Source organism: Strix uralensis, chromosome 7 (assembly GCF_047716275.1).
Source record: "Strix uralensis isolate ZFMK-TIS-50842 chromosome 7, bStrUra1, whole genome shotgun sequence".
Classification (NCBI taxonomy): Eukaryota; Metazoa; Chordata; class Aves; order Strigiformes; family Strigidae; genus Strix; species Strix uralensis.
The window spans coordinates 33,925,604-33,944,287 of record NC_133978.1 but is presented as its reverse complement, the minus strand read 5'-3'; the positions used below and the strand labels follow the sequence as shown (position 1 = coordinate 33,944,287).

The following is an 18,684-nucleotide window of genomic DNA, read 5'->3' as shown; positions in this document are numbered from 1 at the left end:
CAAGTTCTTGTCTGACCATGTAACTGAGCAATAAAATTACACATGAAATTCAACATAGATAATTTAAAACTAAGCAAGCTATGTTTCAGATTTACTAAAAAAACGATTGGCTCTTAACTAACCACCACTAGTAAAGTAGCAAAGTCTGATCTTAGGATAACTCGTGAAAATATCCCGTCAAAACTCAGCAACGATCAAAAAACCAAATCATGTTAGAAATAGAGAACACTGTTACCCCACTGTATAAATCAGTTGTGTGCCTACACTTAGAAAACTGTGTGCCCTACTCAAGAAGAAGATAGATTAGAGCTGGAGACTGTTTACAGGAGAGTAATAAGGATGTTCAAAGGAATTGAATAGCTTCTGTAATTGGAATTACTGAGTTGGCTAAAACTTTTTCACTAGGAAGAAAGAAAATTTGCAAGTGAATATTAAATGTCTATAAAATGACACAGAGAGGGTGGATATGAAGAGTCTACAATCTTTCTGAATATTATAACTGAGATTTATCAAATGCAGCTTGAAGAAGCCACATTCAAAACAAACAAGCAGAGGTAGTTCTTCATGCAAAATGTACCAGATCTCCTTGGCAAGGATGCTCTCCTGACAAAGGGTGCTCTGGATGCAAAGGTTTACACTCAGTCAAGGAGAGACTGGACAAGCAATTAGAAGAGAGATCTGCTGAAGTTTACTAAAACTAGATAAGTAATTTATATCAAGTTCATAATTTTAAAACATGGGGGGGGGCAGAGATTACATTTTTCCAGTGTGTATTGTCATTTTTAGGGCAACTTGTTACAATTACTACTTATACACCACAACCAGGCATCTAATCTGTACCTAACCAGTTGTCAACTTTTCTTAGTACTCTATAGAAGAATGATGTCCACTTGTATCCAAATTACCTTTGATTCATTAAATGATGGAGACACTCAACTCCTATTGTTCATTATACTGTCTACCCAGAATAGATTAATGGTATTTGAATGAGGTCTAATGAGAGTATGAACAATTCTTATGCATTAATAATAGATACTGTAATAGAACTGTAACCTCAGCAAGGTTCTGATTTGGTAAATCACTGGAGAAAACACTTCATTTGAATCTAAAAGTGCCTAAAAATAAACAATTGAGTAAGTATTCTTTGATCAGGGAAGACTTTAAAATTATGAAAACAGTGTCTCCAGTCAGAAAGTGAAAATACATCTGTGTCTTTTATCATAGCTACCATTCTGGCACAGACATGTAGTGGTCAACAGTGTCCCCTAGTGGCAAATAATTAAGAAAACACACGAACTGCTCGCATGTCAATCGATTTGAGATTTTAATTTCTGGAGACAGGGAACCGCAAGAATTCATATAGCAAATCCAAAATATATTTAGATTACATTAAAATGAGGACAAGCAAAAAAATTGTATAAAAAGTTCAATGCAAAAATTTTAACAATACTGTTAGGTAGATCAGTGATTGAAAGAATGTCACAGATAACTTTTACAGCCTCAGTGCTTCATTGCTGGTCTACACTGACCGACTGGGGATGTGAGCTAGAGAGGAGAAATACCATGTACCCAGGTCCTGTACTGGCATGGAGGAAGGACACATTCTAAGGAGACACACCTGAACTCAGGAGTCTGAAAGCAGCAGCTTTTCTTCAAAGAACACATCAATACCCTGCGCACAATGCACTCATGTACCAAAGTGACATCAGTTGACGTTGACACCAGAAGAGACACCCCTGGCCTCCCCTCACTGCTTACTCCAGCTGTCATTGCTACTGGCACCAGTTTTCACATGGCTGCACCATGAACAAGACCATGGAATGCATCCAGGTAAAAACTTCTCTTTTTAGCCAGGCTAGCTTTTAATCTGGATGTGTTCCCTTATATGCTTCACCTTGCCCACATACACATGGCTGTGCCAACACAAGTAAGACTGCATGGCTAGGACTGCTCTTCAGTGAAAAAATTTCATAGAGTTATCACAGTATGTATCAATCAGTACATAAATGGAACATACGGCTGAAAAACCCAAAGCAATAGAGTAATACGGACATCTACTGAAACATTACCTAAAGATCAAATGTTTTTGTGTGACTATTACCTTATAAAGACAAGGTAAACATAGGACTTATATCATTTACAGATTTTTCCTACTTAAATACATATACCATGAAATATCACCATTATTTCATCATAAATACATTTTCTCTTCAGAAACATCACATTCACTAAACACCTGCCTTTTGTGCAGAGAGCGCTACACTGCAGAACAAAGATAATGAAAAATATGCTTTATTATTTTATATGCAAATATTATTTTTCTCCATTTATTTAAAATAGGATTTCTTTCTTATATTCCTAATGTGTCACTCCATCCACTGGAGGGGAAAAAAAAAAAAAAACCACCAAACACTTTAAAAACAACAATTTTATAAATCTGAATTGGAAGTCAATTACATTATCCTGAAAGGTAGGAAAAAAATTCTACAGGTTTAAAAAAGTGATTTAGCCACACAACACAAAAGAAAGAATCTAATTTCTATTTATTGAGGAGTTTCATGAACTGCCAAAGTAACAATTTGTTCTAGCAGTTCAAGTCATAAGATCAATTTCCACCTAATGAGAAGACATCATCTACTGTCTTCAAGCCTAATCTTTTCCTTTGGCATCACAGGAAAAAAACCCAAAAAGTATTGATATGTTGAATATAAATGTCACAGTGCTGTTTTTCCATACAACCTAATCAAAGCATTTAAATAATTGTTGTTATTTATTCTGTATTTGTTTGATAGTTGATCATTTGAGTTGAGAATTATTGCTTTAACATAATTTTTCAACCATCACAAACACAAACCAAATATTACTATTGTCAAGTACCCAATAAAATCTCCATATGATAATGAATTTGAGATCATGAAAACTCTTTTTGAGAAAAGAGAATATATTTGAATATACTTGCAATAAAAATTCTATTGGAAGTTTCACCAAGCAGTAAATCACCTTTCTTACAGGAAGGTGATGAGATAGTAACTATGCAAAAATATGAAGTTGCTATGTAAATGAAAAGATAAATGTTGTTCAAGAATGGCTCAGCAGCATTCTAACAGTAGGTGTATCCATGTATCCCTACACTGCCACTGCACAGCTCCACAACATCCACATGGGATGTAATTATTTCCCCCCTCCTGCAAATAGTCTTGCTCCAAATGAGACTTAGTGGCAGGCAGAGAGATCCTGGATAGGCCTTCGGCTAAGGCAGCATGGTAGCAAGCTGTGCCAGGACTCAGCCTCCTCCATGAATGAAACAGTCAGAAATCCTAATGCACACAAGCTGATGCAGTTCCTGAAATGCCATCTGGTTGCTATTATTCAGTCCCATTTCCTTCCTCAGCCAGGAAGAGTGGATCATCCAAGGGCTCTCTAGCACTGGGGAATCTGCAGGGCCAGTCTGAGCAGGCAAGCCAAAAGGGCTGCACTGCCTGCCCTTGGTGCATACTCCTCAACAGTGCCATTCAACTGTTTGAATTCATGTCTCAAACTCAAGATCAACTAGGCTGGTACAGAAGAATAAGGCCTGAACCCATGGCAGTCTTTATTGGAAGCACACGGCATGGAAAGCTTTCGCAGTCTTTCATCACTGAGCACAACTATACTTTTTGTAGATGCTGCATAAGATTTGTCATCTTAGTAATAAACAAAAAGGTGTTTTGCTTCTTACTCTCTAAAAGAAATGGGGACTTTTCACATCAGCAGTAGCTGACAGTACCCACTGGATTACAGATTTTGAGACTCCATGCTAATGCCAGCAGGACATCAAGCTCTAATAGCTTTGCCAACAACTTTTAGAAAAGGTCACAGCTCTAATCATCAAAAGCCTCCTTCCACTTTTCAAATTAGATGTACTGATGCCACTTGACCCCAATTTTTCTTCTACCAGTGTTGATAGCACTGGACTTAAAGAGCTAGTCTGTCTATACACCCCACAAATGATTATAAACAGCAATGCTATTCTCTCCAGCCTTCATTTTACTAGCTTAAATAAACCGTGCTCTGTTAGTATCTTCCACAGCCCTGACCATCCTAATGGTTCTCCCTCTGAGCCTGTTTCAATTTGTATTCATAAAAGAGTAGTTACAAAAATGCCATACTAACATTTCCATATATTTAACTATAGATTCTGTGACTGATCATCCTACTAGTGCACTTGACATGTTACAGCCTATAATTCATAGAGTATATAAAATTAAGAATATTAATTAGTTCATATTCTAATTGAGATAAGCAGGTTTTCTCCCATGCCACCTTCTGCACTTCAACCCGAGATAAAACAAATTCTTAATATTCTTAGTCCTTAAATGTATGAATTTACAATTATACTGAAGTAATTACATCCCACACATTACTCTAACTCTTTTTTGCAGAATATTCTGGTCCTCCTTCATATTTAAAGTAACTCCCACCTTTGTATTACCAGATTTCATTAGCAGTCTTATGAGTAGATTATAAAAATTATGTAACAAGATCAGTCCCAAGATCAGTCTTTAAGTAGTACTGATCTCTTTCCATCTTAAGTAACATGTTCAGCACACCCACTTACATTTCACAATTAAGAAGCTGTGTTCCCCTTACTGTTCCCTCATGTATTCCCTGAGTGTTTCTTCAGTTTCTGTTATTTCCTATCATCAAATGCTGAGGTTCAGATAAAATATATTGCATTTTCTCGCCACTTTTCTTACAAATTATTTTAGTATGAATTATATTGATAAATCCACATTTCAACTGTTTCACTATTCAGTCACACCATATGTTGAATTATTTCTTTCCTCAAGTTATGGTCTAGAACTTAACACACTGCTGAAATCGAGCTAACAAGTTTTGAGCTGCCTGAGTCACTTTCTTTCTATTCCTAAACAAAGGTGCTACAGATAATGAACTAAATTTAGTATCTTCCCTTATCAGGGAGATCAGCACTATCGATCCCCTTCTCATGTTCAAGACATAGTACTGCATTTGTTCATTAGTTTAATCAAGTGTTTGCATGTTCTACCTTGCTACATTTATGTGCATGCATTTTAATTAAACATTTAGAAGGTCATAGATTTATTTTAAATAGATTACATTTTTCATTAAAACGCACAAATAGCAGGGGACTCCCTCCCTAAATCTCATTGTAATTGCACATACAGAGCATTATCAACCACTTTAATGCAGACAACCATTTATGGAGATGAATCCAACAAATTATACTAAACTTGCTTTCACTAATCATCAGATGACACCACAAAGGTATTTAAAACTGAAGTTGGCTCTTGATTTAACTGTGGTTTTGTTTCTTTTGCAATAAGGTTACTTAATTTTCTCACACAGAATTTTCAGACACTAAATTTCTAATTATAATGGCTATATTTTGCTTACAAATTGCACGAAGTCCTCCAAGGATGCTTGACAAATTTAAATTCAATTTGAACATAAAACTGAAGAATGTTTCCAGTATATATGAACACTGTATATGCAAAACTTCCTTAGACAGCTCTCACTTCTACAATACACATAATGAAATTTACAGATATGGAGTGCAGAAACTGGATTTTAACTTAAAATTGGGGGAGGAAAGGATTCCTTGTGTTTGTGTTTTTATGTGCACATATAGTATTAATGCATATATATTTAACAGGACATCTCCCAGACTGTAAAACTGCAGTTTCTTCTCACTGAATTTTGGACAGGAGAAAACCTGAGAAGTAAAATCTAGGCAAAAAGGGCATTATCACAGGGCAGAACAGTTATAAGACACCTGCTTCTAATTCTTTTTTCCTTCCAAAGACAGGTTTGTCCAAAGCAAGTATTACATCATAGGTCCTCTTCTCTGAAAATACATACTTGTATGCTTTAAGAACATCCAGGCACAACAGGCCAAAATATCAGATTTCAGACCCCTCAGCATCTGGCACAAGCTCTTTCCAGTCCTGCATTTCAACTGTCACTGCCAGAGCTCACATCTCAAACCTCCTCCATTGGTTTCAATAAGACACCATCACACTAGCACAGCTTTGCTAAATCTCAGCATTGAGGAACAAGGCAGGCCAAACAAGAGTATGACCTCAAGGTCTTTCACTGAAGCAGTGGGAATGAACTCAATTCAGATTATCCTGAAAGGACTAACTGAAGTCAGCTGTGGACACACATTGACATAGTAGTTCTGGCCATACTCAAGATGCTGTTAGAATAAATACCATAATAATGAGCAAGGCAAAATACTGAATTTTACACTGCAGTAGTCATAGCACTGCTTTTATACTTTCATTGTTTACTTTTCTCCTTACATAAAGGCTCATTTTTTCCCTAGAGAGATGTTGTAAAATTCAAGCTGCCTGAATTGCTAATAGATGTATTTCAAAGTTAATCAGAATCTGGTCTTCAACTACATCTCTATCTGCTAGGAACAGATCTTTAGGGAGAAACAACTAACCATACACATTCTGGAATTTTTGCTGGTGTTTTAACTTTAGCCTATATCCGATCCCTAGGACTGAATGCTATTTGTGTTTGGTGTGCATTATGTGCAACCCTGGAGCTCATCTTCAGGTATAGTTTCATCGAAAAGGAATGCAGTTCCTGTGTTTTCAAACCACCTCATGATGCAGTCCAAAACACAGTACATGTGGAGGGTCAGATTTGCTTTGAAGGTACCCTACTGATCCTCTTAAAGACTAATGTAAACTCACTCTGTAATTCCCCCCTAGCAGATCCCCTTTTTACTTGTAGTACTGATGTTCAATGATCAAAGTACCAATAAAGTTTCTCTTAAATTCAACAGTCTTCAACTCTCTTTCCCACCTCAACCCAGTACAAAAGGTACCAGCACCAACAGCATCCCCACATCACACTGGACAAGGGAGAGGAAGCATACTGTGCCTGCACAGGAGCTCTCATGGGGGAACTCCCACTAAGCATTAGTCACCACTAACTCCTTAGTCTACCCATCACAAGATTATTTCCTAGTAAGCATATCAATTTTCTGGCATGACTTGGGTTCTTGCCAGTATTTACACCCCTTCCTAAAGTGCTGATCCCCAACCTGGGCACTATAATCCAATGTTCTCTCTCAAATGCCTACCACAGAGAAAATGTCACTTCCTCCGTACTCAAAATTCCTCACATAAAAATTATTACCTACAGTGATTTATAAGTCTTCTAACAAACACTGCTTTCTAAGACAGCCTTTCTTTTGCTGACACAGTCTGCAGTCTTTGTTCCTAGATCAGTTTACACTAAGTGATATTGACAATTTTCTAAATTATTATTTTGAACTGGGTGATTTATAGCTCTTAAAAATGAGACTATCTTCCTTTCTTTACCACACAGTGAGTCCAGGAAAAGTTATATGTAATAATTGAGATCTTTTATAAAATGTTGTTTAACATAAGACACCACTGGAAAATTCTCCAATTAAGCACTTGGCTAGTGCATATTTTACATGTAGCCATATTTTGAACTCCTTCTGTAAAACAGTTTAAAACCCATTTAATATGTGGCAGGCTAGTTATTTCCCTTACATGGTATTAAATCAAGCTCCTTGAAGAAATCAAAGAGCATCTCTATCAACAAGACCTCCAATACTACTTTTAAAAAGCATACAATAAATTCATAGTAGTTCACAATATTTTCAGCATGTCCAGAGATAGTCTGGCAAAACTGGCTGCTCACGGCTTGGATGAGCACACACTTTGCTGGGTAAAAATCTGGCTGGATGGCCGGGCCCAAAGAGTTGTGGTGAATGGAGTTAAAGCTGGTTGGTGGCCGGTCACGAGTGGTGTCCCCCAGGGCTCGGTTTTGGGGCCACTCCTATTAAACATCTTTATTGATGATATAGACGAGGGGATCGAGTGCACCCTCAGTAAGTTTGCAGATGACACCAAGTTGGGTGGGAGTGTTGATCTGCTCGAGGGTAGGGAGGCTCTGCAGAGAGATCTGGACAGGCTGGAACAATGGGCTAAGGCCAACTGTATGAGCTTCAATAAGGCCAAATGCCAGGTGCTGCACTTGGGCCACAACAACCCCCAGCAGCGCTACAGGCTTGGGGAGGAGTGGCTGGAGAGCCGTCAGTCAGAGAGGGACCTGGGGGTGTTGACTGACAGCCAGCTGAACAGGAGCCAGCAGTGTGCCCAGGTGGCCAAGAAGGCCAATGGCATCCTGGCTTGTATCAGAAACAGCATGGCCAACAGGGACAGGGAAGGGATCTTACCCCTGTACTCGGCCCTGGTGAGGCCGCACCTCGATTACTGTGTTCAGTTTTGGGCCCCTCACTACAAAAAGGACATTGAATTACTCAAGCATGTCCAGAGAAGGGCAATGAAGCTGTGAAGGGCCTGGAGCACATGTCGTACGAGGAGCGGCTGAGGGAACTGGGGTTGTTTAGTCTGGAGAAGAGGAGGCTGAGGGGAGACCTCATCGCCCTCTACAGCTACCTGAAAGGAGGTTGCAGAGAGCTGGGGATGAGTCTCTTTAACCAAGTAACAAGCGATAGGACAAGAGGTAATGGCCTCAAGTTGCACCAGGGAAGGTTTAGACTAGATATTAGGAAGCATTTCTTTACAGAACGGGTTGTTAGGCGTTGGAATGGGCTGCCCAGGGAGGTGGTGGAGTCCCCATCCCCGGAGGTGTTTAAGAGTAGGGTCGACTTAGTGCTGAGGGATATGGTGCAGTTGGGAACTGTTAATGTTGGGTTGATGGTTGGACTGGATGATCTTCAAGGTCTTTTCCAACCTAGACGATTCTGTGATTCAGTGATTCTGTGATTATTAGCATTATTAAAAATAAACATTATTTTTAACAAAAAGAACATTTAACAAGTGTATTTTTGTTAAATGTACTTTTTGTTTAAATTAAAATTATTACTAAATTATTTGCTTTCCAAATCTAAACATTTTTATTGTCACAGCTTTATTCTATACTTGTATGACTAGCAGCTAACTGCAAATATCTACAAGATCTTTCTTCCACAAAATGCACCTAATAACGAGAGGACCCTACTTTTTACTCAAAATAATTATTCTATACCAAAGACTACAGTGTTCTCCTTTCTCAGAATACTTGTTTTAAATGTGAAATTTTCTTCAGAGATGCTTCTTCCACAGCATCCACAAGATGTCACCATTGTAAAAGAAAGAAACCTCATGCATTGTGAAGTATTAAACACTTTTTTACATTCTGAACAATGTATTTTATTTATTGCACATCTCAGTCAATACGGTTCAATGGGGTTTTTTTTAATATAGGAAATAAACACACTCAAAAAACCCCACAAAACATGAAAAACAAAAGAAAAGTCAAGACCCTACTTAAGCCACTTGGTTTGAATTACCAAGCACAAGAAAAATTCGGTGGACAGCACTAGTAGTAAGACAAGTAGAAACCTTTATGATTCCTGCATTGCAAATAACCTATATAGGAAATACTGCCACTTTAGAAACTATAAAGTACATAGATGCAAATAAATAACTAACTAGAACAGAGAAGCAAGCAGTCTCCCAGAGAGCTTAAGGAAAGTTTGGTATTGGTTTGTATTTAATAAGGAGAAACAATTATGTATCCAAGCCATCTCATCTGTCACAGAATTTAAAAAGAAAAAAATAAGTGAAATCTATGTAGGTTCCAAGGAACAACGAAGCAAGTTATCTCTATATAATCCTACTCACTGTAAGAAAGAACGGGAAGCTAGTATGCACAGAAGAGCTAGATGAAAAGGAAGTATTAACAGTGAAAGTTAGACTTCTAGTTTTATTTTGTGCTCAAAACTTCTAATGAAGATCATAGCATTGTAAATGAAGGTATAGCCTAAAAAGTGTTTCCAAAGATCTTGACTTTTCCCCATTTTGTACACAGCAATCTGAAATTTTAAGGAATCAATGCACAAATAAAAGGGTGATATTCACAACTTCCTTACAGCAATTAAGCTTTCAGGATCTTTTTTTGTGCACTACAATCACGGAAGGTTCTAAAGGACTCAGTAACAAGTCTGCACTGTTTCCATTCAATGACCATATTGCTAACCCACTTCCTTTCTGCGGGTGCCCTGACTGCCTCTTAATGAACAACTTCATTAATTATTAAGAAATGTATTAAATCTCACGGTGTCTTTGGTCTAAGTGTGACAGCTAATAGGAGTAAAAAAAGTCATTTCCTTTGACATGCAAAAAGAAACAGCAATAAAACAAAAGTAGAGACAGGAAGTAATGGGAAGAGGGAACATCAGCCAAGTAATTTGGAGGTGTTTTAATATTTCTTTTAAGAGAAGAATGGCAATTTCAATACATAGCAAGCTAATCCAATTGAGACTTCTAATAGGAGTGGTAAATGATAAAAAGAAAAAAATTCACAAACATCTAGCATAATTATAGCAAGTGAATTAAACACTTAGGATCTTAAGCAATCTTAAGGATTTAGGATTAAGATTTAGGATCTTAGTAATAAGAAACAATTTTTTATGGTACTGGGAATAAAACTACAGCACATGCTCACAGTACATCCATTAATCCACAGTACGTGTCCACACAGACATCCTTGTACGATCGTAACAAAAGCGCTTACCTTCCTTTTTCATTGAGAGGCTATACAAATAATACACAATGAAAAACCAGACAGTGAATACTTACTTCAGGAAGCACTCAAAATATGATGTGACGATGTGGCATTGAGAAAGGGTGGGAAAAAAAAAATCAAATCTATCTAGACATTAAAGATATTAACAAATAGGAAGTTAGGCTATGGAGGAACTTAGTCTTCATTAGTGCTCACAACTCTTGAGTAATTCCTGCCATTATTTTTTCAAATTACCAATCCAGAAAGAAGAATGACCACCACAAGAAAGTTTAGGTCAGATATTTCCGCAGTGTCTTCAGACAGAAAATACCAAAGCTGTGAGCCTTTTATGGTATTAAAGTATACACAACTAGGTCCACATGGAAATTCACTCCACAAATCATTTTCTCGTTTATGTTTATTTATCAAAGATGCTAATGTGCATACTAGAATGCATTAAAGGCACTTCTTTTTTAAAGATTAACTTGATTCCAAATAACAAAACCTTACCTTGCCAGCTATCATTGCAAACACACAGCTTCTCGCCTGTCAAATCACAGTACCCATGATCTGGACTGCCACAGTTGGCTTTACAGTATGGAATATCACAGGCTTCTCCTTTCCAATACTTGTCACACTCACAGTATACCCGGCTTGGTACGGACATACTGGTTGTACACTTTCCATGTTCTGAGCAGTTATTAGGACAAGAATTAATTCTGAAAAAAATATGCAAAATAAGGGAAATGACAAGCCAAGTGTTGATGACAGTGGCTTTATCTGACAGTATTCCAACAGTATTTGTTAGATAAAGTACTTTTTTTCCCTGAAAAATTTCTATGTACTGATAAAACACAAGTTTAATGATGATTTTACAGGCAACTGAGCTGAAAACAGGCTTACATACAAAGTCTGTGATGCAGTCAGGATCAAACACCTTGTACTGTAACAAGAATATTGACATTAAGTAGAGGGACATCACCATATATTTTTTGCTATGTTCCAGTACCAGCACTCTAGTCAGTCCCTTCAAATGCTTATTATCTCTAGGAACATCCACACTGGAAGCAACTGTGAACCATAACCCTTAAAGTCTCCACCACAGGCACACAGTTAAAAGGTTTTCTGGAATGGCTTTGGTCCATGCTATAAAACAGCATGTCGAATATCTGAGGGGAATAAAATCAGAAAAAGAGAGTCAGGAAAAAATACAAGACGGCGAATATCCTGAAACTACTTACAGGTAGCACTTCAAGCTTTGAATCCTTAATAATAGAGCCCCCCCTAGCCTTGCCTCCTTAACTCTGCAGTTAAAGATGCAAAAAGAGGAAAGATTAGGCTGAAAGAAGTCTATGACTGTTACGGGAGTTAAGATTTCTGTGATACGCCCTACCAAACACTGAGATCACAGGCAACTGGACTGCAAAATTATGCAAACTGGTTCCAAAAATGCAGGCAATTCCTTGGAGACAAGGAGGGATGGAGGACATTGATGTGGGTCTAAGAGTTTCCAAGGACAGAATTTCAGGCAGTATGCACTTGATGAAGTCAAAAAAGGATTCAAAACCTTTTTTGATTACTTAGGTTGAAGTTCAGAATAAACTGTTACTACAAACCCCTGATAACACAGATTGCTCCCTGCAGATATGAGAGCTAGATACCATTCATAGCCATCCTTGTTCTTACCAGAGGAAGAAGGAACTGAAAAACTCAGTGCGGAATTGTTCAAGTCTGGCCTTTGGCCAAATGTATTTGTGGTAGGACAGTCAGGAGACAGTCAGGAGACATGTTTTCATTTTCTAAAGTTACAGCACCAATAAAAAAAATTCCATGCCTGAACTGCAAGCATCTTGGGGGTTTTGCCTAGTAACACAAATGGCATTAAAACCATTGATACATTAACTGCTGTATACAACAGCTGTGAGGAACCTCTCCCCTGACTTTACCAGGAGGGTTTTCTGCATGAAGGCAAAGTTAAGTCTTTCCAGCAATAGAGCTATCAGTTTAAAAGTAGACATATTCCCACTCCAACAGGTTTGTTAAGGATTCAAACAGAATGAGGAAAAACTGGATCAGCAGAGTTGGAAGCAGGTTACCTGACTCCAAAGAACACAAAATTTACTCAGAGTTCTGAAGTAACTATTGTTGTTCACAACTGACATGTCATTTTAGTCACAGATATTGTGCTACTGTCTTCCCCAAAAGAAAGGAATACAAGTGGTCCATCAAGATGAAGTCAAAGATGAAGTTAAAAACTGCTTTGAGGTTACCAAACCAAGGAAGAAGAAGGTAACAGAAGTGACAGAAAAAAGTTAATGCAGCCATAAATAGAAATCGTAGGTACTTCTTTTATCATAAAGAAAGTTACTGTTGGATCATTAAAAAAATTTAAAAGTATCCATTACAATAGAAGAAACAGAAGAACAGTTTTCTTCGTTTATTTTAAGTCTTCCAAAAAATTAGGTAATGATATGTAGCATGCACTACATTACCAAGTCATAAAAGAATGCAGAGTACTTACACTCATTTCTTAAGACTGCCATGTCATATTGCCATTTGCTCCCAAGACAAACACAAATGTGCAATAAAAGCTTCAGGGATAACTGAAAAAATGTATCTAATTACAGTCGTCTGCCAGGTGATTGCATTTTACTGATGTCAACTGACAAAAATTAAAAATACACAGTCTTCTAGACTGTCATTTCCAATACAACATACTTAGGGAAATTTCCCAAACTCTGAACAGCTATTTATTATCTGGTAAAAGGTAGGCAAACTGCTGCAAGTTATAAAAACAAACTTTCTACAGAAAATTTAATAAAGACCTCTGCCAAGAGTAAAGCTATGGTCAGAAGCACAAATAGGAATTTTAAATTAATGAAGAATATGAAAAAAATATTACATGTACATCCACATTTGATGTGCAGTGCTGGCCACCACATCCCAAAAATTGGTATTTCAGAATCTGAAGTAATTGAAAGGAACAAGAATATCTTCAATCATGGAAAAACTATCACATGAAAAAAGAGGTCTAACAGGACCAAGCAATACCCTCTTGAACTAAAGCATCCAGTATAAAGAGACATCACATTATGTGTCACAAGCACATCCCAAATGAGACAGAAGTTGCAATCAACAGCTGGTGCATGTAAGGAGGAAGAGACTCAGGTCCATCGGATGCATCTTTAGAGCTGCGGACACAGAAAAGCAGACTGGAGGAAAGCAAGCATAGTAATATCAGATTAAACTGCCATCAGAGAAAGTAAGAGACAGACAGTGCAGATAAGAACTATGAAGGCAGAATGCAGACTGAGATGGGCAACAGGAGGGAAAAGTACCCAAGAAGTAGAGAAGAAAAGGAATAAAACCCTCATGGCTGGCACAGAAATGAAAGCAGGCTGTTTCAAAAGACATAGAAGTCCACTGAGCAAGAAAAATCAAGCAACAACTCTAGTTCAAGAGAAGGGAATTGATATGACAGCAGATATAACCTCCCTTCTATTCCATGAGACAGCTACATGTGTCAGAAATACTGGAAGGGATGCATTCTAGTTCCATATGGCACAGGAAAAACACACTCTTGGAATGGCCATGTGGCTTCACTCAGAACATATTTATCTCATTTTCTTTTTCTTTTCTTTTTTTTAAACTAGTACCTTAATGACAACTCATTACAACCCTAGCTTCCTGTTTTTCGAAACATACCACAAAGTATAACGCTTATATTATTAATAAAATCAATAGATAAACACTTTCCCTGGGTTTGTTATTCTCCTGAAAGAAATGATAGGCTAATTAACAAAGTAATTACTTATTAAAAAATACTTACGAGTAAAAAATGTTAAATCCAGTTAGGTTATAAGCAGCATCACTAAAAAAGTGTAGCAATGCATAGCCAGATGTAGTAACTACCTCAGGAACAGTTTCATTTCCACGTACTTCAGGGACTATTAGACCACTGGAAAAGAAAATGAGAATAATGTTTTTAATCATTCTTTGGGAGAGGAAACAAAAAAGGGAAAGACTATGTTAGCTATTCTGGTTGTTAATTATATAGATAACTCATAAATCTCATTTAAATACTTCTTTCAAAAAAGAAATAATAAAATGTGTATAAAACTTGCCCATGCCTCTGCAAGGTAAGGTAGGGTTTTCCAGGAAAACAAAGCAAAACAGCTCCTCCCTCAGACAGTAATGCAAAATTTCACATCAGATTATTCTGAGGGTCCATGCACCATCAGTATAATTTTTAAAACTTATTTTAACTTTGAAAAAAATACATATATCCTTCAGATAGGTGCTTAACACTCACTGTCTTTCAGCATAAATTCTATTTCCACTTAATATTCTCATCTTTAGAAGTTTATCTTATTAAATAATTTCAAACCTGGAAAGTATGATAATTAAGTAATGTCCATGAAAAGGCAATTTCCAATGAAAAATAACATACTTTTTTAAACTTCAGAAAGATGTTAAAGATATCAGTCTTAAATAAAGACTGAAGTAGGAAAAAAAGCAATATATTAAAATACTGAGAAAAAGGATCACCTGCATAAAACAGTGCCACATCACAAATATAAAAGTTACAAGAGTCCTAAGGAAAACACTAACAATCAATAAACTGAAAGACATTTGAAGTAAAGAACACAGGGAGAGCAACCTCCTCTTTCTTTCCATTTATGCTGCAAGTCAGGCTACTGAATAATAGCTAGACACATTTAACAACTACAACTTTGAGGGGTAAAAAATCCCACCAAGCAGTTATGTAACAAATTCAGGAGAATTAGCAGAGAAGGTGTAGATTGCTGTAGTTGGGCAGGAAGGAGGGATGACCTGAGAGTAGCTCCCTTAGGAGATATTAGTATATCCTACACATCAGCAGCATAATCAGTATTTCATAACAGAAAATGAAGTACAGTTTCTGCCCCACAGACCATGTGTGTATATATGCATGGGGGGCTGGTTTTGGTTTTTTTTTTTTTTAATACAGCTTTGTACTCAATGGATATCCGAAGAATAAATTTTTACTGACTTCAGAGGATTAGAATCCTGTGCCTCCTCTCTAATAAACTACAGCCCACTTGCATTGAATATTCTTTCTGCAATGTTTCCCAAAACTTTAACCAAAGGGTAGGAAAAGTCTCTAATGTTATTTTTTTTCCCTGCAAACCAAGAATGTCCATACATGACTACTTGGACTAAAAGGCTAATAAATACACTCACCTAAATACAGCTATTAAAGGTGCATATATTGAATCTCCATCATAAACATACATATGGTCCCAACTACATTCTGTGGCAAAGTGATTAAATCTTAATCTTAGTATTGCATTTGGGCTGGAAAAAAAAAACAAACAAAAACCAAACAAACAAACAAACAAACATCGATATAAAAAATTATTTACAGAAGTATTGAGCTTGTAAGATAAAGAACTTACAGCAAAATTGATCATGCCAGCATAACTATTAATACGTTTTGAGTACTAACTAAACATTTCAAACAGTTAAATAACAAAATTCAGGGCAAGCAAATATTTCACTTTATCTTAGAAAACTTTAAAAATAATGTCTTCAGTTAACAAGAGACTTAAGATCACCAGGTTTTATCAGTATTCAGAACCATGATTTCAGAGAATTGAAAGTATCCCATTTCAATATGGGAATTCAATATGCTTTACTTCATAGTGTCAGGACTATAAGGTTTAAAATTTTTTTCAAGACCAAAATCACCTACACATCTTCACTTCCTCATTCCAGTATTATACCAGTTATTGAAAATAAAAATCTTAACACAAAAATTTAAAATAGCAAGCAATATTAGTGCAAGATATAATTTCCCACCCCACCGCGACATCTGGGGGTCAGATTTCACCATTTTTTGGTAGAGATCCAGATGGGGACTGTAAGATTTCTGAAAGGGGAATTTTCTCATATGACAAAGTTAGCAGACTCCTAAATATATTCCATGCAACATGCTGATTATTTTATTTTATTTCACTTTAGATTTCCCACACACACACACACTGACAGGCCTGAATGCAGTTTGTCAGTTTGGAAAACATATACTTTTTTTTTTTGTGAGAGATCATTTGGAGAGAGCTCTTTGTTCATTTTTTTAAGAGAGAGTATTTTACACATGTGACTTCCTTGTGTGTTGACATTTTGCACTATGTTACTGGGTTGCATTACTCTTCTACATATTGTAGAGCGTATTGTTTCCTCCAGCTACCCACTCCACCATCTCCTGCAAAGAGGAGGAACAGAGTGAAGACCAACTTCAAAGTAGAGTTTGCATACAGTCCTGAGGCATGTTTCCACTTTAGTCTAGTGTAGTGCAGTGCAAATACTCCTGAGCTAGCTTGGGTAAAAAGAGAAGTCTAACTATGTAAGAAAGATATTCAGCTACAGCCTAGTCACCCAATTCTACTTAAAGAAGCTTCTACTTAAATGATTTTGCAAACTACCCATAACTTCATTGCTGTTGTGTTTAAATTACTATCTGCATATAAGCAGACCAAAATTAGATCATAGTTCATTACTGAACTGCAGTGACAAAGTAGACATCTAAGGTAATTGAGATCAGGACAATATGGAAAAACAGAAGGGTGTAATTTTCTTCTGGAATATTAGTAGAACTCGGACCCAGCTACATTCTTCAGTAAAATCCAGACCCATAGCCTTGGGGAAAAGAGTCCCACTGAAATTTAACAAATTTGTGCCTTTAACAGTTAGCCATAGTAGTGCACGTGTCTCATTATTTCTTTGTGCAGGTCTATGTGCTTCTGTGCTGCATAAACTGAAAAATTAGCAACAGATATGAAATATCTGAACTATATAAACTGTGAGCACAATATGATTTTAAAATTAAGTGCATGAGGAAAATTAGAATTCAAAAGAAAATACTTTATAGAAGCACTAACTTTTGAGCAACACGTAACTGAAAAATTATCATTAGAGTGGAAGCATTCTGTACTTGAAGACATTCCTGATTTATCACTGATATGAGTTAAATAAAATAAGTAAGACAATTACTTAAATAATAGGATTCTGTAATCACATTTGGAACTTATGTAAAGGTACTCAAACAGGCAACAAATTTATCACAGGGTTTTGAGAGTTTGCAGCACTGGCCAAATTCCAATGTCAGCCTAACTTTTGCCAGCAATTTGAACAGGAATGGAATTTGGCCAACTCTGAGCAGTGCTGAAAATCCTACTTCAACTTTTTAATCTCTATAACATTTAAATAAAAACAAAAAACCCAAAACTGTTTATATTGTATCCAGATGCAGTTTCTACTTGAGAAGTTCTTTAGATCTCTAGAATACACAGTACCAAACTGTCAAAAAATTTAAGCATGAAAATAAATACTTACTATCCTTCAATTAACCATGTACATTTAGTTTTATATTTATAATTTATTGGTCCATCTGTTAAATATCCAGAAGGTTCTGTTAACCTACAAGAGAAAAAACAGTGCCAAAGTAAACCAGAGACAACACAACAGAATTCACATCAACATACCAATAGATTCTTTCTGGATGGAAAGAAATTTGGTAGTGGGGGAAAGTGTCAAGTCTCTGTTCGTATTTCTTGTCACACTATTTTTACTCATAAAAACTAGAATTCTGATTATTCTATATCATTGATTTGCTTTCTTCCCCTAGGCAATCATAAGATTTCTATTTTTTCTAGTTCAGTAGCAAGCAAGTACTACATATAGTTCAAATTATCCTTCACACAAAATGCATCCAAGCCAATGTAAAGGTGTTGGGTTTGGGGGTTTTTTTAAGGTATTTTGTTTGGTTGGTTTGTTTCTTTTGCCATTGCCTTAGGTCTTACTTCTGAAATTACACCACAGCAGCAGTGGGAAAACTGTTCTAGATCAAAAGAATTAGGGCATAAATTATAAATAACCATATCTGCCAGCCTGTCCCTCTCTTATTTCTGGTCAGTGATTAGACATGGGAAAGCAGAACAACATTGGAATACACAGAAACTAAATAAAATGTGTACAAAGAGCTATAAAAGGTCAAACAAAAATGCTGACGTAGCACAGTACCCTGTCTCTGACAGTGGCCTACAGTGGATACCCACGAAAGCA

At 36.7% G+C, this 18,684-nt stretch overlaps 1 protein-coding gene across 5 annotated transcripts in view; it reads right to left on the bottom strand.

Moving 5' to 3' along the window:
• ATRNL1 (attractin like 1) overlaps positions 1 to 18,684 on the bottom strand; it is a 576,314-nt gene that overhangs the window by 513,831 nt on the left and 43,799 nt on the right. For all 5 annotated transcript variants that reach the window (XM_074875364.1, XM_074875362.1, XM_074875365.1 and 2 more), the window contains exons 2-5: positions 17,956 to 18,039; positions 15,805 to 15,918; positions 14,411 to 14,539; positions 11,092 to 11,300 (exon numbers count right to left, since the gene is read on the bottom strand). In XM_074875364.1, coding sequence (XP_074731465.1) covers positions 11,092 to 11,300; positions 14,411 to 14,539; positions 15,805 to 15,918; positions 17,956 to 18,039 — 536 coding nt within the window. The remainder of the gene's footprint in view (positions 1 to 11,091; positions 11,301 to 14,410; positions 14,540 to 15,804; positions 15,919 to 17,955; positions 18,040 to 18,684) is intronic.